Source organism: Carcharhinus amblyrhynchos, chromosome 12 (genome assembly GCF_965287045.1).
Source record: "Carcharhinus amblyrhynchos chromosome 12, sCarAmb.v2.hapA, whole genome shotgun sequence".
In the NCBI taxonomy this organism is placed as follows: Eukaryota; Metazoa; Chordata; class Chondrichthyes; order Carcharhiniformes; family Carcharhinidae; genus Carcharhinus; species Carcharhinus amblyrhynchos.
In genome coordinates, this window is record NC_137335.1 from 5,335,172 (window position 1) to 5,358,460 (window position 23,289).

The window sequence follows — 23,289 nt, forward strand, 5'->3', positions numbered from 1 at the left end:
CAACATTTCAACTCAAACTTCATTCGCAGTCATGTGCGTTAGTCACGTCAGTTGCTTGTGCAACAAGCTACACTCATCACCCTTCTGCTTCTGTCTCTCTTAAAGAAGTCTGTATTGTTTAATAAAGAAAAATCAAAATTGAGCCACAGGATTTTGCAGAAACTTGGCTTCTTTAGGTGTTTGTAGAAATGTTAGGCATTTGTAATCTAAGTATCGGCATACCAACGAATAAAAAGAAATGCCATACTTCTCAACATTCAAAATGAGTTTTGATATTTCACAGGTTAAGAATACTAATGCTATATCATACTGAACCCACTGCAATTTCTGCTTGGAAGCAAATCTAAAGGCACAGTGGTTAGCACTGCTGCCTCACAGCACCAGGGACCCGGGTTCAATGCCCAGCTTGGGTCACCTTCTCCACCTGCGTTGCCACTTTCAGTGACCTTGTACCAGTGTACTTGTACACTCAGATCCCTCTGCCTATCAATACTCTTCAGGGTTCTGTCATTTACTGTATATTCTCCATCTGTATTAGATCTTCCAAAGTGCATTATCTCACATTTGGTAAGAAATTCTAGCTCGTGACACCTGGGGGGGGGTGGCGGAGGTGGCGGCGATATATCAAAGTGTGACAGTGAGGGGTGTGGGATATATCAGAGTGTTCTAGTGAAGAGTGTGGGATATATCAATGTTATACTGAGGAGTATGTCTGTAACCTCTAATTTCCTATCTTGTGATAATCAACTAAAGGTTTCAAACTAAATTAAACTAAACGTTTGCACAAATTTAATTGAAATTCCAAACTTAAAACAAAACTTCCAGTAAATATTTAGCCCCACAAAGGTATTAACATTTATTTCTTCACCAGCCATATGTTTCATATGGGGTAGCACGGTGACACAGTGGTTAGCACTGCTGTCTCACAGCACCAGGGACCCGGGTTTGATTCCTGGTTGGGGTCACTGTCTGTGTGGAGTTTGCACGTTCCCCCCTGTATTTGCACGGTTTTCCTCTAAGTGCTCTGGTCCCTTCACACAGTCGAAAGACGTGCTGGTTAGGTGCATTGGCCCGAACTGGCATTGGTCTGTGGCGACTAGGGGAATTTCACAGTAACTTCATTGCAGTGTTAATGTAAGCTTTACTTGTGACTTGTAAATAAATAAACTTTTGCTTCAATTTCACCATTTTTCCAGCAAAGAGAGATCTTTTTTGCAGCAAGTTCATATTGAAATGTTGATGAATACTTACAACTGTATCCCCACCCAGTAAGTTATTAGTCCAGTACCCTCAATAACAACAATTATTGATCTGTCGCCCCTGTTTAAGTACTCAATTGTCTCATAGGTTTTAAATCAATGAAGTTTTACCTCTGTCACAGTTGATGAATGAAAAGCATAGAGCTTATTATCTGTATGAATGAAGATCAAATAGGGATCTCTCAACAAGGAACATGTTAGTAGAGAGAGTTGGGAAAATAATTTTTAAAACAGTCAAAATGTTGAACAAAACTTATTTACAAATATATGCAAAGCGTTCAACCCTTTGGGACACAGCCCCAACTGTTGTGATCCCGGTGAAGAGCATTAACACTTAAAAGGAAACGTATAAAGAAAATGAAACATAGGTTCAAGGTGAGGGGTGAGAGATTTAGGGAGGATGGGGGTCTGGAATGCACTGCCTGGGAGGGTGGTGGGGGCGGGATGCCTCACATGCTTTAAAAAGTACCTGGATGAGTACTTGGCAGGTGATAACATTCAGGGCTATGGGCCAACTGCTGGCAAGTGGGATTAGGTGGGAGTTCAGTTTCTCACACATCGGTATAGACTTGATGGGCTGAAGAGCCTCTGCTGCACTGTATGATTTTAATTTCCCAACAACTGAAATAATGAACGCAAGAGCTGTAGTTTTAAGACCTTTACTGTAAATGAAATCTATAGGCAATCCTCGACTTTATGATGTTGAGTTACAACGAATAGCATTTATATCATTTATAAATCAACACCCCGTTTCAACTTTACAATATTGTTTCTGACTTTACTGCACCAGTATGTGCCTATGTGCACATCGACATTCTGCGCCCGCCCATCCATATGACTACCATCCATATGACATCCATAGTTCCTACCACAAAATCCAAACATTACATTACTGGTATCAAAACTGCATTCAAAAAAAGATGGGCAGAAGACTTAGCTTTTGGCAGCAATGGACTAGAATAGAGAATCAACAAACTGTTCATTGTGCGCTATGAAAACACCATGCCAAAATGAGAACATTTATGATCTGCTCTTTGGCATTGTATAAAATATTTTGGAGCAATGTAGACTTACGATCAAGTGTAATTGCATTTTGAAGATCTGTATTTTTACTCCAAGGTTTTATTTTTGGGTTTAAACTTTCAAACAAAACCGCTGACCCGGTAACTTTGCGGTCGATTTTAACTCATAATCAGAAATGTAGCAAAATAGGCGGCCTGCTCAGGAGCGGTCACAGTGGGTGCTCGGCTAATTTGAGGAATGTGGTCTTATTCGAATGCTCTTGCCAACTCGTTTGCAAGAAGCAACTGTTCAAGTACTAACATCAAGTGACGGGAAGCTGGAGTCATAGAATCTAAGAATCCATACAGCGCAGAAGGAGGCCATTTGGCCCATCTATTCTGCACCAAGCATCTTTCTCAGGATCTTTACTCCACCCTAGCCCCATAACCCCACACGTTTCCCATGACTAATCCATCTAACCTATACATCTTGGGACACTAAGCGGTAATTTAGCCTGGCCAATCCACCTAACCTACACATCTCTGGAGTGCGGGAGGAAACCAAAGCACCCAGAGGAAACCCACACAGACAGGGGGAGAATGTGCAAACTCTACACAGACAGTCTCCCAAGGCCAGAATCAAACCTCAGTCCCGGGTGCTATGAGGCAGCAGTGACTTCAGAGAATAGCTCTTGGCATAAAGAAAGCTGCAGGGAATCCTGATTGAGGGAAGAGGGGAAAATCCCAAGGATAGGGAGGGCCAGGTTTTTGATGACCTACACTGGGCCTTGGTCAGACATTGTCGCAATTTGGAAATTCTCATCCTTGATTTAAATCCTTCCGTGGCCTTTCTCATTCCGAGCCCCATAACCTTCTCAACTTCAACAATCCTAAACAATCTCTGCACTCCAACAGTTCTAGCTTCTGGCTTGCAGATTTCCTCGGTGGTCATGCCTTCAGCTGCCTGGGCTTGGGTGGGATGCCCTGTGAGAGAATCAGTGAAGACTCTATGGGCCAAATGGCCTCCTTCTGCACTGGATTCTCTGGGCGGCACTTTCCCATCCCAGAATTGTAGCAGGCTGGGGACAAACCATGCAAAAGTCCACTGACCTTGGGCTGGAATTTTTGACCTTGGGGTGAGTGCGGGCAGAGAATCCCACCCTGTGTGTATTCTATTTCAGGGGCCTGGGCCTCAAGGTCTGGAATTTCCTCCTTGCGCCTCTAAGCCTCTTTAACGCTCTCTCTCCCCAAATCCTGCCTCTTTGGCCAAGCTTTCATTCATTCATCGTGATATCTCCTTATGCGTTTCAGTGTCAAAAATATTCTTAATGATAATGTTATTGGTAAAACACCTTGAGACAATTTTCTATATCAAAGGGAACATGCCACCATAAGCTGCTGCCATTGTGGTTTCAGGGCCTGGAGGAGCACGTTAAAGAGTTTCCATCCTGACAAATGCCCCCAGCACAGAAGCCTCCAATCCCTCCCGGCTTAGGGCTCAGGTCAAATTGGCAAAGTCAACCATATCATCGGAGAATATTTAAAGAGACTTGCTCTTGTTGCCAAAGGATAAACAATGTAAAAGCTGAAATATATTTTACAAATTACTTTGATTTTAAAGTCTTGTGCTCAGCGAGTCTCCCAAGTGTTGCGCACCAGTGAGTCAGAGGTTCTCAAAAAGAGTGCTAAGCAAAACGTTACATCACAAGGAAGAAATATTTCTCCTCGCATCACCTTTGGCACTTCTACCATTCATCTGAAATCAGTGTCCTCTGCTTTTTGAACTTTGCACCAGCTTTGGTCTGTCCAGCCCCCTCATGATTTTGATCACCTCTATCAAATCCCCTCTCAACTTTCACTTCTCCAAAGAAAACAATCCCAGCTTCTCTAATCAATCTTTGTCACTGAAGTCTCTCATCCTCAAATTCATTCCAAAGGATGTTTTCTGCACGCTCTCCAATGCCTTCACAACTTTCCTTAAAATTGAGCTCAATAATCTACCTTGGCAATGGTAGCACAGTGGTTAGCATTGCTGCTTCACAGCTCCAGGGACCTGGGTTCGATTCCCAGCTTGGGTCACTGTCTGTGTGGAGTTTGCACATTCTCCTTGTGTCTGCATGGGTTTCCACCAGGTGCTCCGATTTCCTCCCACAGTCCAAAGATGTGCGGGTTAGGTAGATTGGCCATGCTAAAATTGCCCCTAGTGTCCTGAGATGCGTAGGTTAGAGGGATTAGTGGGTAAATATGTAGGGATATGGGGATAGGGCCTGGGTAGGATTGTGATCAGTGCAGACTTGATGGGCCGAATGGCCTCTTCCTGTGCTGTAGGGATTCTACAATTCTAATCTAGCTGAAGGCGAGCCAGTTGATTTAAAAAGGTCATCAGGAAAATACTGGAACCCATAATTAAGGAAGTGGGCATAAGATATGTCTTCAGCTTTAAGCGATGGAGACAGCCATGAGATCCATGTGGTGTGGAAAGTGTCCAAGGATATGGTAAGACTGCAGATTGGTTTCAGGGACTTTTCTTTGACCTCTTCACTGGCTTTGGATAAGGTCATCATTGATTGCCCACCCCTAGTTGCCAACAATGTCTTCTTAAATACAACAGAGTGACTAAACTTGGCCAGAGGATGGTTAAGGGCCAACCATACTGTTGTGGATCTGGAGGCACACATCAGCCAGATGGAAAAACTGGCTTCTACCCATGATTGAACCAGGTGGATTTTTATGACAAGCTGATGGCTTCATGGTCATGACTACTGACAATTTTTTAGTAAGAAGTCTCACAACACCAGATTTATTTGGTAACACAAGCTTTCAGAGCACTGCTCCTTCATTAAAGAAGAACAAAGAACAGTACAGCACAGGAACAGGCCCTTCGGCCCTCCAAGCCTGCACCGCTCATGAGCTCAACTAGATCATTTGTTTATATCCTTCTACTCCCAGGCTGTTCATGCAGCTACCTAGATAAGTCTTAAACGATCCCAGCGTGTCTGCCTCAACCACCTTGCTTGGCAGTGCATTCCAGGCCCCCACCACCCTCTGCGTAAAATACGTCCCCTTGACATGTGTTGAACCTTGCCCCCCTCACTTTGAACTTGTGACCCCTCATGTTCGTCACCTCCGACATGGGAAGAGCTTCCCACTGTTCACCCTATCTATGCCCTTCATAATTTTATACACCTCTATTAGGTCACCCCTCATCCTCCTTCTTTCCGGGGAGAACAACCCCAATTTATTCAATCTCTCCTCATAGCTAAGACTCTCCACACCAGGCAACATCCTGGTAAACCTTTTCTGTACTCTCTCCAAAGCTTCCACGTCCTTCTGGTAGTGTGATGACCAGAACTGGACGCAGTATTCCAAATGTGGCCTAACCAACGTTCTATATAGCTGCAGCATCATACGCCAACTTGTATACTCTATTAGGTGAGTGGAGAGGTAGGTTTCACAAACACAGCATAAGCAGACAAAGGCACAATTGCAAGATAACAGTTGGAATGCGAGTTTTTACATGTGCTCAAGTCTTTACAGGTTCAGAAAGTAAGAGCGGAGAGGGGGATAAAGAGATGTGAACTGTCTCAAGCCAGGATTTTGCAAACCCAGGCCAGGTGGTGGGGGTTACACATTATATGACATGAACCCAAGATCCTGGTTGAAGCCTCAATTAGGCCTTATTTAATGAATTGAATTTAAGTGTATCTACCTGCCAGAGTGGGATTCGAACTTGTGCCTCTGGATCAATATTCCAGGCCTCTTGATTAATTGTCCAGTAACTATGTCGGACGTATTTAGAAAGAAATAATGGGGCCGTTCTTGACATCCTAAGGGCATTGGGGAGGGGAAAAAGCCATGGGTCAACAGCATTTCTGTTTCTTCCAGAGCATCAGGAATGTCATCCCGCGATCTGTGGGGGAGGTGAGAATCTGAGAATAAACTAGAAATCCTGGCGAGATGCCTCAGGTGCTGCAGGACTTAATGGTGGAGGTGCAGAGAAGTCGAACATTTAGCATATCATCAGAACATTCAGGTGCAAGCTCTTTACTCGAGAGAGAGAGAGCGTTTAGAACGTGGAACTCACAGCCACAAGGATAAATTGAGATGAATAACACGGGTACATTTAAGGGGAAGCTTTGTAAATTCATGAGCAAGAAAGCAAATGGTGGGATGTTGATGGGATGCAATGAAGAACGGGAGGAGGTTTTTGTGGAATGTAAATCATTTGAGGCTCTGGGTCTGCAGTCGATGGAGTTTAGAAGGATGAGGGAGATCTCACTGAAACTTACAGAATACTGAATATCTGGAATTCATTGCCACAGGAGGCTGTAGAAGCCAGGTCATTGAGTATATTTATGACAGGTTCTTGATTGGTAAGGGGATTAAAGGTTACAGGGAAAAGGTGGGAGAACGGGGTTGAGAATCTTATCAAACGTGATTGATTTGATTTAATTTATTGTCACGTATTGGAATATACTGAAAAGTATTGTTTCTTACTTGCTATACAGACAAAGCATACCGTTCACAGAGAAGGAAAGGCGAGAGTGCAGAATGTAGTGTTACAGTCATAGCTAGGGTATAGAGAAAGATCAACTTAACGCGAGGTAGGTCCATTCAGAAGAATGAGGGGAGATCTTATAGAAACATATAAGATTAATGAGGGGAATAGATACGATAGAAGCAGGGAAGTTGTTTCCACTGGCGGGTGAAACTAGAACTAGGGGGCATGGCCTCAAAATAATGGGAAGCAGATTTAGGACTGAGTTGAGGAGAAATTTCTTCACATAAAGGGTTGTGAATCTGTGGAATTCCCTGCCCAGTGTATCAGTTGAGGCTACCTCATTGAGGCAAGGATAGATAAATTTTTGAACAGTAAAGGAATTAAGGCTTATGGTGAGCAGGTGGGTAAGTCCATAAAAAGAGCAGCCATGATTTTATTGAATGGCGGAGTAGGTTCGAGGGGCCAGATGGCCTACTCCTGCTCCTAGTTCTTATGTTTTTATTCAAAAGTCTGTTGGCAGCAGGGAAGAAACTGCTCTCGAGTCGGTCGGTACGTGAAGCAGACTCAATGGGCTGAATGGCCTAATTCTGCTCCTATATTTTATGGTCTTATGGTAAATCCGAGCATGGGCCTGCTGGGCCAAATGGCCTCTTTTTGCATTGCAACTATTATGCAAGATTATGTGGTAAGTTTGTTGACTTGTATAGTCCATAATAAACATAAATTTCCAAGCTATGTAAATTCCTTAAACCTCAAAAGAGATTTCTGCTGCAATAAATCCTCCGAAAGCAATCTGTTATCTGTTCTAAGTCAACAAAGAAAGCATATTCACAGATAGTTCTGTTCCTGCTCAGACTTGGCTCATTTAAATAACTAAGCATATGACAGTTTTGTCTGAAATAGAAGCTTTGACAGTCTAATCTTCAATTTCTTTGGCAGCCTTTTGGAAAGCACAAAGAAAATCACAGAGCGACAGACAATGAGAATAAAACTGCCATACTTGAAATCAAGTTCATACATTGCCTGAATCCAGAGCAATGCAAAGCATCAGGATCTATGGATGCAATTTAAAGCTCTCCAACAGTTGTGCAAGATAAAAATATCAAATCAAGGGCAGTTTATTGACCCAGACTGACATTGTGAAGCAAGAACAACAGTGCAAGTATGAAAAGACAATTTAGTGTATAATTTGTGTGACGTTAATGCACCTTTAGGAATTTTCTTTTTAAATCATGTTCTCTGCAGCTCTCCCAGCCTCAGCTGATGTCATTGTTGTCGAGTGGAATTCACTACCCCAAAGCGCAGTGGATGCTGGGACTGAGTGAGTTTAAGGAGGAGTTGACCAGATTTTTAATAGGGTTGAAGAGTTATGGGGAAAAGGCAGGAAAATGGGGACGAGGAGCATATCCTCACCCCCACAAAGGTACTGCTGCCTCACAGCTCCAGGGACCTGAGTTTGATTCCTGGCTTGGGTAACTGTCCGTATGGCGTTTGTACATTCTCCCCGTGTCTGCGTGGCTTTCCTCCGAGTGCTCTGAATTCCTCCCACAGTCCAGAAATGTGTGAGTTAGGTTGAATGGCTACACTGTGTTGCCTTTTAGTGTCCTGGGAAGCATTGGTTAGAGGGATTAGTGAGATAAATATAGGACCTGGGTGGGATTGTTGTCAGTGCAGACATGATGGGAAGAATGGCCACCTTCTGCAGGTAGGAATCCTACGGATTCTATCAGCCAAAATCGAATGGTAGAGCAGACTCAATGGGCCTACTTCTGCTTCTATATCTTATGAACTTATGAAATTAGCTGGAGAAGACCTTTTATTGCTCCTTCAGTAGCTTAAATGGGGTTTATTCATTTTTACTCTGGGATGTTTTACGACCCTGCATTGTTAGGAGGAAGGTCATGTGTTTTCGGACAGGTTATTTACCTTCCTAGTGAACTTAAGGTTTCATTTTCTGTTTTGGCAGGCAGTAGTTGAGTTATAGAAGGGACATCAAGCTGAAAAGAAGTGTTTCACTCTCTCTCCCTTTTTTTGGAAATTCTGCTGATTTGTTGAAAGCAAGGCTTCTTACTTTCCTGAAGTAGAAAATCTTCAGTTGGTGGCTTGACCAGAGTATTTCCCTGGCGTACTGGGAAGCTGTTCTGACTTCAAACTATTCTGGGTGTATCCAGAGGGCTGCTAGCAGTTACAAGGCCAAGAAGCCAGAGTTTCAATTCTCCAGCTCAGTTCCAGGATCACGTGATCATTTGTCTTTGCTGTGTTAAATCTGTGAAGGGTTTTTGTCTCTGGGAAGTTTTTACTTGATTGGAACATTTAAGAGATATTTGTTAAGGGCTAACATTATCGTGGTTGTGTTGTTTTTGTTTGAAACTGATAAACGTTATTGCTAATTTTTTTTCGATACATGTTAACCATATTCTAAAATAAACTTTGATGAAAGCTCCCCAGTGGGTCATTTGATTCATGCTTAAGGTGAAATATCTTGTGCTTATCCTAGGCAAATTCAAAGTGCAAAGCTTATTATTCAGGCGGACTGCATGCAACACTTTGGAGTTTCTGACCAGAACCATAACATTTGCGAAGTATGTACCTTTTAGCACTGACACTCATCATTGTGGTCTAAGTTGCCTGAAAGGCAGCAAGTGTAAAACCTGCCATCAAGAAATGCGGGACAGAGAAATCAAAAAACTACAGGCCAGTTAGCCTGACATCTACCATAGAATCATATAATCATAGAAACCCTATAGTGCAGAAAGAGGCCATTTGGCCCATCGAGTCTGCACCGACGACAATCCCACCCAGGCCCAGCCCCCATATCACGTAATGGTTACAGCACAGGAGGAGGCCATTCAGCCAATCATGTCTATGACAGCTCTCTATGAGTGCCACTCAGCCACCATTTTCACTCTCTGTCTTATAAATCTGTACAATTCCCCTTTGAAAGCCATAACTGAATCTGCCATCACCACACTCTCAGGCAGTGTCTTCCAAATCTAAACCACTCGCTCGCTGCGTAAAGTCCTCGCATTGTCTTTAATTCTTTCGCCATTCACCTGAAATCAGTGTCCTCTGCTTTTTGAGCTCTGCGCCAGTGGGGAACAGCTCCTCCCGGTCTGCTCTGTCCAGCCCCTTCATGATTTTGATCACTTCTATCAAATCCCCTCTCAACCTTCACTTCTCCAAGGAAAACAGTCCCAGCCTCTCCAATCGATCTTTGTCACTGAAGTCTCTCATCCTCAAATTCATTCCAAAGAATGTTTTCTGCAGGCTCTCCAATGCCCTCACAGCTTTCCTCAAGTGTGGTGCCCAAAATTGGGCTCAATAATCCAGCTGAAGGTGAGCCAGTTGTTTTGAAAAGGTCTTTGGGAAAATGCTGGAACCCATTACTCAGGAAGTGGGCATAAGAAACGATTTCTTCAGCTCGCTGCCTGAAGGCAGTTCTGACTCATAGGGCCACGACCTCCACCATGGGTAGGGCAAGGAGCCAGGTCCCGAGTTCGCTCAGACCACGACAGGGATCTGCTGGTACTAATATGATCTATATCAGCCATCCAACCAATGAACCAACTGGTCCATCCCAGCAGCACTTTTGCCTCACAGGGACCCAGGTTCAACCCTAGCCTTGGGTGACTGTCTATGTGGAGTTTGCACATTCTTCCCCAGTCTGCATAGTTTCCTCTGGGTGCTCTGGTTTCCTCCCACACTCCAAAGATATGCAGGTTAGGTTGATTGGCCATGCTAAATTGAGCAGGGTAAATATGTAGGGATAGGACCTGGGTGGGATTGTTGTCTTTGCAGGCTTGTCGGGCCAAGTGGCTTCCTTCTGCACTGTAGGAATTCTATGATTCTACAGTCCCCACTTGCCTGGATAGGTGCAGCTCCAACAACATTCAAGAAGCTTGACACCATCCAGGACAAAGCAGCCCACTTGATTCCTTCACCACCAACACTCAGGTGTGCTGCTACACCACCGTAGCAGCAGTGTGTGCTATCTACAAGATGCACTGCAGCAATTCACCAAAGATTCTTAGACAGCACCTTCCAAACCCACGACCACTTCCATCTAGAAAGACAAGGGCAGCAGATACCTGGGAACACCACCACCTGCAAGTTCCCCTCCAAGCCACTCACCATCCTAATTTGGAAACATATTGTTGTTCCTTTGCAGTTGCTGAGTCAAAATCCCAGAATTCCCACCCTAACAGCATTGTGGGTCAACCCACAGAACATGAACTGCAGCGATTCAAGAAGGGAGGTCACCACCACCTTCTCAAGGGCATCTCGGGATGGGCAATAAATGCTGGCCCAGCCACATGTGCAGTTCCACATATTTAAGCTCTTTGGGGCCCAGGACAGGTTCCAGCCTGCCTGCGCATTGAGAAAATGTCACCCCACTACAACTATGGTCTACGGGCTGTTCCCGGAGATGCACACAAAGACAAACATCAACTGCTGTTGGAGGGTCATTAACTTGGTGGAAGATACTCTTTGGTCTGCCCAAAACTTGTCGATCTTCCAGTGCAAAGATTTGTCCTTGGCTGAGTGTTGCAGACTGGCACACTCCAAGGTCCAGGACGATGTGCTGAGGGATGCACTTGAGCTTGGGGTAGTCAAGGCACTATGAAGAAAGGCCACTGTGTAAGTCCTTTCAGCTAACATAGACTGAAGGGTTAGTAACCATGTAAAACCATTCAAACATGGATGGCACAGTGGTTAGCACTGCTGCCTCACAGTATCAGAGACCTGGGTTCGATTCCTGGCTTGGGTGACTGTCTGTGCGGAGTCTGCATGTTCTCCCCATATCTACATGGATTTCCTCTGGTTGCTCCAGTTTCCTCCCACAGTCTGAAAGATGTGCTGGTTAGGTGCACTGACCACGGTAAATTCTCCCTCAGTGTACCCGAACAGGCGTAAAGTGTAGTGACTAAGAGATTTTCACAGTAACCTCATTGAAGTGTTAATGTCAGCCTATTTGTGACACTAATAAATAAACTTTTTACACTTAATTGTAACCATATGTAACTTTATAGGAGCACTGCAGATTTCAACATTATCAATGTATATAGTCTGAAAAGAATTGTATTTTCTATAATGAAAATATTGAAATGTGTGTAATGTTCTCATGAAGATATGAATATCATTACACTTTACTGTTATAATAATTTGAAATGTTTTTGTAATATTTCTTTCAGAGATTTTATGAATATTTTTGCAAAAAAAATTATTTCAGGTCTTAACTCTTTCCAAGCTCCTCCTCAGGCTCACTAACTTATCTTACCAATTCACCATTCCTTGAACTTCAATAATGTAAGGCTGATGGCTTTTGCTGAAGGATTTCTCCCTTGGCACTTTACAAAGAATAAATTTAATATATAGTTCAATGAAATCTGCTTTACAAAGCTTTCCAACAGTGACTGCAATGTACACTTACATTTCACATTTCCCTGTAACACCAATCGGTGACTACCTAATAGGACTATCAATGTTAATCTCACAACAGCTCAATCACAACTCAGTGTAAAGTGCATTACTTTATTGTCGCGTTCTGACAAATCACTCAAAACATTTTCTGGGGGGAAAACAAATTCCATTCAACCAAGTTGCTCCTAAGTAACTGAAATTTCTATTGACCAATTTTTCTTTATTCATTTGTGGGACCTGGGCGTTGCTGACTGACCAGCTTATTTTGCCCATCTTTAGTTGCTCTTGGAGGACAGTTGAGAGTCAACCATACTGCTGTAGCTATAGAGTGACATGTAGGCCAGAGCAGGTAAGCTTGGCAGATTTCCTTCCCTAAAGGACATTAGTGAACCAGGTGGGTTTTTCTTTCAACCGACAATGGTTTCATGGTCATCAGTAGATTCTTAATTCCAGATATTTATTTTATTGAATTCAAATTGCACCACCTGCCATGGCGGGATTCGAACCCGGGTCCCCAGAACATTAGCGGAGTTTCCGCATTAATAATCCAGCAATAATCCAGGGTAGCGGAGGTTAGAGGGATTAGTGGGTATAATATGTAGGGACATGGGGATAGGGCCTGGGTGGGATTGTGTTCGGTGCAGACTCGATGGGCCGAAGGGTTTCTGCACTGTAGGGTTCTATGATTCTATGAATAATACAACAAGTCCATTGCCTTCTCATGACCAAAATAAGGTTTTATAAGAGGTAGGCTTTTTAAAATTTTTTTTGAAGTATTACATATCTCACTTCAAGATGATTACATTTACCTAGCCCTCTCAGGATAATTGCAGTCAACTTTTTTTTTTAAAAGGAGCTTTTTCATTCATGCCCCTTAACTGGAAATGAGGTTTTGTTTTTCATGCCAATGATTTAAATGTGTAAGGGTTCCAAGTTTCAGGCAACCAATGGCACGCAGCAAATACCCAGCTTAATTTGCAAGGTAAACTGATCAATCCAATGATCACAAAGTGATAAACTTGGGCAGATAGATCCATTAGACTTGCTTGCTTTATTGGCATTTGAATAGATGGGTATTTGAAAAAGAAAGGCTTGCATTTATATAGTGCTTTGCACAACCTCCGGAGGTCTCAAAGCACTTTACAACCAATGGAATACTTCTGAATGGTAGCCACTGCTGTGATGTAGGTGACACAGCAGCCAATTTGCGCACAGTAAACTCCCAAAAGTAGAAGTGTGATCATGACCACCCAGGAGCGTATTAGGGCACAGATTCAAAATAATTGACAAAAGGAGTACAAAATGATGCAAGGAAAACATTTTTCACCCAGAGTGTTTTTGGAGGCTGGAACAAACTTCTTGAAAGGGTGGCGGAAGCAGATATTCAAAAAGGAATTGGATTGCTATCTGAAATGAAAGAACGGTTACAGGGATAAGGCAGGGGAGTGGGACTTGGTGGAATGGCCTTTCAGAGAGTCGGTGCAGTCTAAATGGGCCAAATGGCCTCTTCTGCATTGTAAAGATTCTGTGATCTGGATTTTTTTTTGCCAAGTTGATTGAGGGATAAATATTGGGCAGGATGCCAGATTAAACGCGCTGCTCTGCTTTGATATAGTGCCTTGGCTTCTGTTTCATCCACTCAAACAAGCAGATGGGGCCTCCAGGGAGGAGCAGAAATAGACTGAACGTTGGGCACTTCTTGGGCATTGAGTAAGCAGCTGGTGCAATTGGTGCTGCTGACTCTGCATCAGCTGCAAGAAAAGAGCAAGGTTCCTGATTAGGACAGTGCATCACCCAGAAACTAAGTGGGAAATCAGCGGACACAGAGTCAACGTGACCACAGAATCCCTATAGTGCAGGAGGTGGCCATTTGGCCCATCAAATCGCTCCGACCACAATCCCACCCTAGCCCTATCCCCATAATCCCATATATTTACCCTGCAAGTCCCCCTGACACTAAGGGGTGATTTAGCACGGCCGATCAACCTAACTCGCACGTCCTTCGGACTATGGGAGGAAACCGGAACGCCTGGAGGAAACCCACACAGATACAGAGAGAATGTACAAACTCCGCACAGACAGTGACTTGAGGCTGGAATTGAACCCGGGTCCTCGGTGCTGTGAGACAGCAGTGCTAACCACTCCTGAACTGGGTGCAATCAGTTGAAGGAGCAAGAGGATAACTTCCCAGAGTATCTTATCCTTTAGTGGCCATGGGTTCATTTTTATTAGCTTATCCCAGGAGATTACATGGCTCCAGGAACAGAGGGAGGTGCTATTCACAATACTGCAGCTGTTGTGTGTGGAGCAGTCTTGATGGACCAACTGGTCTTTTGCTATTTGTCAATTTTGCATGGTCACACCCATTAAGCTTACTCAACTGCCAATGTCATTTTTTCAGACACTCCAATATAGGACACACACTACTGAAGAATGTGCATTTCAACTATAAACAAATACATATGTGACAAAGATACATTTCTGTAAACTACAGTGCAGTGGAAAGACTTCCCAACTTGTGGTAAAATATGGTAGGTTATAGTATTCACAGCTTTAGCACGGCTGTCTCACAGCATCAGGAATCCAAGTTCAATTGCCGGCTTGGGTCACTGTCTGTGCGGAGTCTGTACCTTCTCCCGTGTCTGCGTGGGTTTCCTCCGGGTGCTCTGATTTCCTCCCACAGTCTGAAAGGTTAGGTGCGTTGGTCGTACTAAATTCTCCCTCAGTGTACCCAAACAGGCACCAGAGTGTGGCAACTGGGGGATTTTCACAGTAACTTCATTAACATAAGCCTACTTGTGACGCTAATGAATAAACTTTAACTCTTTTTTAATGCAATAAATCATCTAAGTATTTGCGTTTACTACAATCCATTTTCAGATTAGTTTGCAATGCCAAGTCTTCCGAGATCCAGGATTGGTCATTTTGTCCATCTGTACCACAGGAGGATTCAACACTTGAGCTATGCAGGAAAAGCTCAGCCGAGTTCTAATGGGTAATTAGATGTTGCCTTTTAGCATTCATTGCTTCATGGGTGCCAATGTCTCTCACTTGGTTGGGCACGAAAGATCCAAGTGCGATTTTAAAAATTCTTTTGTCATTTTAGTGATTTTTTTGAGTTAATTGCACATCAAAAATCAAAAGCAGCAACTAGAGGATTTTCTCTTTCCCCCACTGAAAGTTGATAACTCAAAACACGTGAACCATTCCTGAGATAGGAATGGGAACTCCTGTTTGTGTAACATGCGTATAAGAGCAGGAATGTCTTGTTGCAATTATACAGGGGCCTTGGTGAGGGCACGCTGGAATATTGCGTGCAGTTTTGGTCTCCTCATCTGAAGAAAGATGTTCTTGCTCTAGGGAGAGAGTGCAAGGCAAATTTACCAGGCTGATTCCTGGTAAACCTGGTCTGACGTATGAGGAGAGAGATCAAGTCGGTTAGGATTATATTCGCTGGAGTTCAGAACAATGAGTAGGAGGGGTCTCATAGAAACTTATAAAGTTTTAACAGGACTAGACTAGGGTAGATGTAGGAAGGCTGCTCCTGATGGTGGGGGAGTCCAGAACCAGGGGTCACAGTCTGAGGACACATCTTTTAGAACTGAGATGAGGAGAAATTTCTTCACCCAGAGAGTGGTGAACCTGTGGAATTCATTACCACAGAAAGCAGTTGAGGCCAAAACATTGCATGTTTTCAAGGAGTTAGATATAGCTGTTGGGGCTAAAGGGGTCAAAGGATATTGGGGGCGAGGCAGGGACAGGCTGTTAAATTGAATGATCAGCTATGATCATACTGAATGGCGGGGGACCGGGCTCAAAGCATCAAACGGCCTCCCCTGACTCCTATTTTCTATGTTTCTATGTAAATGCAGAACCTATTATGTATTAGAATACCATTCCTTACCTGGAAAGGCCCTGCCAGGACTTCCATCCAACATGAACACTTTGCTGTATATTTTTGTGTTGCCTCTCACACTGACGTGAGTATGAGAAATCCAATCTATTCACTCACAGCACACAGCAAAATAAACAAGCAATGTAAAATTTCAAACACAATATCACACTTGTCACATCTGCGCCGTTAGTTTTGGAGTCTCATTTCCATATGGTATTGTGGCAGTTTGATATTTCAGTGTTTCCTTCCCTGATCCATCTAAGAGTGACAGTTTTACAGGTTGGTAGGACTCCTTCTGTCCGATGGGAAACGTTCAGACGAGGATATCTAGTTTGATGAGAGATCTGATGGCCTTCTGGGAGGTGAAATGGAGGAAAGAGATTTGACAAAGGGTCATCAGGACTTGAAATGTCAGCTCTTTTCTCTCCCAACAGATGCTGCCAGACTTGCTGAGATTTTCCTGCATTTTCTCTTTTGGTTGGAGGAAAGAGATGCCTTGCACAACAGATCTTATGGACAGGTTATTGTGATGTTACCCATGACCTAGGGCTCATGGCCACAATCGTACTTTAGATCATTCTTCATCTTCTACTTGTGGATTCAGTTGAAGGCTGTTCACTCTGTCCGAGGAAGACTGAAGCCGTGGTCTTCTGCGTTAGTGTCAGTGATAAGGTGCCGTTTCCTCATACTAGATGCCCTCCACATCTCCATCCACCTTTGTGGCAAGTTGATAGCAACTGCATGAAGATTAGCTGCAGTTTTTGGGAATGGCCGGCACAATTTTAAGTACTTCCAAGATGGGTTTGCTTAGTGAGTGGGAAGGTCAGCTTTGCCCAAGGTGTTTTCTCTGCTGTTTGCGTTGATGTCGGAATCCTGACTGATGTAACTAAAACCTGAAATGGCTACAATGGAATTGGAGAGAAACACTCTCAGTTTCAACAGACTGTCTCATTGATTCAAATGTTGTGTGATTTTGACACATCTGCCTGTCCCATAATGGCTTCCACCACCCACTTATCTCACGTTTTGTAAAGTCCATGTTTTGCCCTCAGTTGATATAGCGACGTAACTGAGAACAAATCAACAGCTCAGATTTGTGGCTTCCTTTTATTATTAACGGGCAATATCTGTCTTCAAACAGCACATGGAGGTTTATTAGTTACTGTGACCACACATGCTACGCAAACGCACACATACTTTCACACACTCTTACACACTCTGAGGGGAACATAAGATTATATAGGGAATAGATGAGATAGAAGCAGGGAGGCTCTTTCCACTGGCAGATGAAACTAGAACTAGGGAGCATGGCCTCAAAATAAGGGGGAGCAGATTTAGGACTGAGTTGAGGAGGAACTTCTTCACACAAAGAGTTGTGAATCTGTGGAATTCCCTGCCCAGCGAAGCAGTTGAGGCTGCCTCACTGAATGTTTTTAAGACAAGGATAGATACATTTTTGAACAGTAAAGGAATTAAGGGTTATAGTGGGCGGGTGGGTAAGTGGAGCTGAGTCCACAAAAAGATCAGCCATGATCTTATTGAATGGCGGAGCAGGCTCGAGGGGCCAGATGGCCCACTCCTGCTCTCAGTTCTTACACACACACTCTCACACACATATAGACGCACTTACGCATGCACACACACACATGCACACCACACACACACAAGCATGCATGCGTACACACAGGCACACCACACACATACATGTACTACACACACATGCATACTACAACACATATGTGTACACAAGCACACCACACACACATATACACATGCACACCACACACACACACATATCCATACAGCACACCACACACACACACATATCCATACAGCACACACATTGGCATACTACACACACGTTGCGCAAGACATCAACAATGCAACCATTCCTTCCCCTTGATTAGTTTTCCTTGTAAATAATCAGATAACCCCATTCCTAGAAAAAAGATCCATTGCAGAATATATTAAGATTTAATTTAAAACTCAAGTTAGATACCTGATGCCTGTACTATCCAAGGTCAATTGTTATTACTTCTGTCAGCATTTGAGAAGCTTGGGATGGGGCGGATGGGGAGAATGTTAATGCAGGTAGATCATTGATTTCCATCACATATATCAGTACAACTTTCCATTTCTCTGCATCTTTTCAATTACAAGGGTCTCATGAGGTGGTGCAGGGTAACGAGTAGTGTGACAATCACAGCACTCTTGTGTAAATGGCACCATGCACAATAATTCTACTTTTTTCCTCAAGACAGTCGTTCGTGAACATGAACAAAGAATGCTTGAATTATACATTATATTAGCACAGTTCTGCCAACCATTTTTTTGCAATTCCTTTTTCTAATTTAAAGCTTAATGGAGGACATACAGAAATTCAGCAAACTGAAATCATTTTGAGATCAATAATGTGAAATGATCACACCTCATTTAGTGTAACGACTTCAGGTACAATCGAGTAATTTACCAAAATACTAAACTGAAGCAATTACATGCAAACATATGCGGCAACTGGCAATTTCCTGCATTAAGGAAAAACAATTAATTTTTGTCAGAATGTCTGTTTCTCTCAGGATTCTACTTTTACATATAACGGATGATTGGTTAACCATGCACTGGAGACATCTAAGAGTGAGCTGTTAGATATCCTATTTACAATTTCGGCCTCAGTTTACTGTCTGTACGGAGCCTGCGTGTTCTCCCCCTGTCTGCCTCCAGGTTGCTCCAGTTTCCTCCCACACTCCAAAGATGTGCGGGTTAGGTCACTAGGCCATGCTAAATTGCCCCCCCAAGTGTCAGGGGCGTTAGCAGGGTAACTATGTGGGGTTACAGGGATAGGGCCTGGTTGAGATTGTTGGCTGTGCAGTCTCGATGGGCCGAATGGCTTCTTTCCGCACTGTAGGGAATCAATAAGCAATGCTGTAAAAACAATGGCCAAAAAAACCCACTGGCTGTGGCGGGACTGTGTAATAAGTCCTTGGAGTCCCTTCATCGAAATCTCTTTAATTACAAGTCTGACAGCAGCATACAGAGTGCTTTCAGTTAGCAGCCGACACTAGGAGTGCCAGAGGAACTGACTCGCCTGGTTAAGTACAAAGCAAGAGGCTCCCTGATTGGCTCATCAATTTGGCCCTTAATCAGGGACTTCATGTTCGAACAGGCCCACCTCAATTGCCTGATGAAAGTCATTGGGAGGTCCCAATGCTGCAAAGCATGTCTCAGGACAGGGGAAGGGGAGAATCTGCCCAATAAGTGAAATTTTATGGTCCCTCCTGCCAATGCAAATTTCCAGTCCCGCCAATGTCGATGGAATTTTAAATGGCTGGCTGCATTTTCTGACAGTGTTGGGACTGTAAAATTCCACCCAATCTACATTGTAAAACAAGACTAACCACTAACATAGTAACACTACATTTGCTGAGCTGCTCATATTTAATAGATCAAATCAGTTAATTTAAGCGATAACATATCACTGGCGCACTCAAAGCCCATCTCCATGGTAACATGAATCACGTGAGCCTCTTATCTAGGTAGAAATTCTACTTATCTATTGTCTAGACCCTCAATTCCATTCTATCTTGAATTACGATATAACCATTTACAAAACATGGCATTCCTAATACCTGCTCAGGACTTGGAGACGTACAGACTACCTGCCATCAGCACAACTACACTGGTCATTGCTTACATATGTAAATTTCTTGCACCTTCTTCCCAGCAGTAAAACCTTTTACAACCAACCATCCATGATTCATGTTGAATAGAATTCTGATAAGGTCACATAACTCCATTTTAAGAGACAGTCCAAAAAACTAAACTTCATATTTGTAACACCCTACATATTATATATATGTATTTTGTATGTACACACATGTATAGAATCCCAACAGTGTAGAAGTAGGCCATTTGGGTCATCGAGACTGCACTGACCATAATCCCTCCCAGCCCCTATCCCCTTGGCCCCACATATTTATCCTGCTCGTCCCCCTGATATTACGGAGCAATTTAGCATGACCAATCAACCTAACCTGCACATTCACATCTTTGGACAGAGGAGGGAAACCAGAGCACCTAGAGGAAACCCACGCATAGGGGAGAACGTGCAAACTCTACACAGACAGTGACCCAAGCTGGGAATTGAACCCGGGTCCCTGGCACTGTGAGGCAGCAATCCTAACCACTGTGCCACTGTGCTGCCCTACTGTGCCGCCATGCCACCCTGTGCTACTGTTATATAGATAACGTCACATGCTGTTAAGGCAATCTTATAACAAACTCTACATACAATGGCCGGAATTTTCCAACTATTTGTGCCTGTGGGATTTTCCCATCACACTGCAGTGAATGCAGGTTTGGCTAAGTGCCAATTTCTGTGTGGCTGATCAGGCCCAATGTAAGAGAAACTATAATCACAATAGTTGCTCACAGTGACTATCCAGTTAGCCAAAATCCCCGGCCAACAACGATTCCAATATTGAGGCATCTTTTTTGATAGGGTTTCCAGAGAAGGTGTACAGAACTTGGGCAGAATGTGAAATTCGCAAAAGACAAGCTCAGGTGGTAAACTTTGATGCACTTAAGAGGAAGCTGAAAAAACAAATGGAGGAGAATGGATTATAAGGTCATGTTGATGGGTTCAGTTGAAGAAGGGCGAGAGAAGGTGTATGGAGAGTACAAACACTGGCTTGGAGCTGAATACAGTAAGAGGTCTCACAACACCAGTTTATTTGATAGTAAACCCACAAGCTTTTACTATCAAATAAACTGGTTGGACTTTAACCTAGTGTTGTGAGACTTCTTACTGTGTTTACTCCAGTCCAATGCCGGCATCTCCACATCATGGAGCTGAATAGCCTGATTGTATGCCGCACATTTTATAAGAACATAAGTAGTAAGGGATAGGAACAGGAATAGGCCATTTGACTCCTTGAGCCTCTTCCACTTCTCAAAATGACTGTGGATGAACATCTACACCAATTCCACATTTCCACCCAATCCCTATATCCTATAATTCTCTTGTGTTCAAGAATCTATTGCTCTCAGTCTGAGATAGACTCAGCAATTGGGTATCCATAGCTTTCAAAATTCCAAAGGCCGACCACGGCTCCCAGTGAAGGAATTACTCCACATCTCAGTCCAAAACGACTGAGCCCTTTTCCTGAGACAATGGCCAGCTGATCCAGACTCTCCCACCAGGGGAAACAGACTTTCAGCATCTACCCTGTCAAGCGCTCCAAGAAGGTTATCCTATTGTGTGCACCGCAAGTGCATTTTTACCAACTACGTTTTCTGCAACTTCACGTATTGCAATAATGGTTCCAATTTTTCGGAAGTATTATCTTAAATTACGTTCGCGCGCAATGGCTACAACTGCCGCCTCACAGCACCAGGGACCCAGGTTCAATTCAGCCTCAGGTGACTTTGTGGGAGATTACACATTCTCCTCACATCTGCATGGATTTCCTCCGGGTGCTCCGGTTTCCTCCGACCGTGCAAAGATGTGCGGGTTAGATTGATTGGCCATGCTAAAATTGCCCCTTAGTGTCGGAGGATTAGCAGGGTAACTATGTGGGGTTACGGGAATAGGGCCTGGCTGGGATTGTGGTCGGTGCAGACTCGATGGGCCGAATGGCCTCCTTCTATGCTGTAGGGATCCTATGATTCACACAATTATCTATGATTGATAGATAAGGAATAAGCTAGCGTACAATTACAAACTGATAGTGACATCGTGGTAACGTCACTAGACTGGTAATCCAGAGGGTCAGGCTAATGATCTGGGGACGTGGTTTAAATACCACACAACGGCAGCCAATAGAACAGAAATTTTATTAATAAATCTGCTAAACTCTGTAACACTAAGAATGAAACTATCATCAAGAGTTATAAAAATCCATCCAGGCCACTGATGTCCTTTAGGGAAGGAAATCTGCCGTCCTTACCTGGTTTGGTCTACATGTGACTCCAGGCCCACAGGAACACGGTTGACTCTAAATAGTCTACGAAAGTGGCCTAGCAAGCCACTGGATGATACCAAAAACTTCTCCAGAAAAGCTGACCCAGATGGAACCAAGAAGGCATCACCATCGCCAACTTCTCAAAGGCAATTAAGAGATAGGCAACAAATGTTGGCCTTGCCAGCACTACTGGTAGCCCATGAAAGGACAAATACATAGATCCAACATACAAAGTACGATTCTTTTCATAGAATTTTGTATAAATTATAAATAAAAAAATCAAATGATACAAAGACATGTGGATCCTGAAGATGTACAATTCTACAAACGAAACAGTCAATGCACAATCACAAATTGATTTTGGATTAAAGCATTATGCAATCGTAAAGAGCCAGTGAGTGAATTCGACATGTGTAACAGCTTAACGATAAATGAGTTAGCTCAAAGCATAACTACTGCCTACAATGCTTGAAGGACCTGATAAAGCAGCAGCATGGCAATTATATCATCACATAATACTCTAAACGGGGGAAAAAGTGGTTAAAAATTCAACAACTTCAAGTCCGAAGAATATTTATCGTGAATTTATCATGTTACAATCAAAGAAGGCATGGATGGGCAAACAGCATTGACAGAAACTATAATAAAGACTCAACAGAATTAACATAAACTCACCTCCACCTCCTCCGAGCAGAGATTTGTTTGCTGCAAGAGATGAACAAAAAACAAAATCAACATCCAAGACTTAGACTTCGCCAAACGATTGTGAGAAATGGTTCTGAAGTGCTGCAGTGGGGGGTCAATGTTATCATTCTGGATACAGGGGCCGTGCTCACTGATGCACCTCTCAACTTTAAACCGGATTTTTTCAACTCAAAATCAATAAGATTTTCAATGCGATCCACATGCACCGTTTTCAATGCCAATCCAGCACAGGAATCTCCCATCGCTGCCCATCCGACACACCCCCCCACTCTCCACCTCCAACCCACCCCACTCGCCACCTCCGACACCCCCCACTCTACACGTCCAACCCACCCCACCCCTCACCCACCACCCACCCCTTCTTGTCAGGGCCAGCCTTGATTCCCCTCTCCACTCTAACTGTCCATATCTCCCAATATCCTCCCAATTCTCCACTGGCAGCCCTCACCATCATACCCACCCCCCCCACAGTCCCAAATCCCCTGGCAAGCCCCCCCCTCACCCCCACCTCGATGGCCAGCCGTGATCGCTGGCCTCCCTCCGTCTG

At 43.7% G+C, this 23,289-nt stretch overlaps 1 protein-coding gene across 2 annotated transcripts in view; it reads right to left on the reverse strand.

The window, feature by feature from the left end:
- Window positions 1–23,289, reverse strand: part of macrod2 (mono-ADP ribosylhydrolase 2) — an 855,710-nt gene that overhangs the window by 649,992 nt on the left and 182,429 nt on the right. For both annotated transcript variants that reach the window (XM_080200007.1, XM_080200006.1), the window contains exon 5: window positions 22,713–22,742. In XM_080200007.1, coding sequence (XP_080056133.1) covers window positions 22,713–22,742 — 30 coding nt within the window. The remainder of the gene's footprint in view (window positions 1–22,712; window positions 22,743–23,289) is intronic.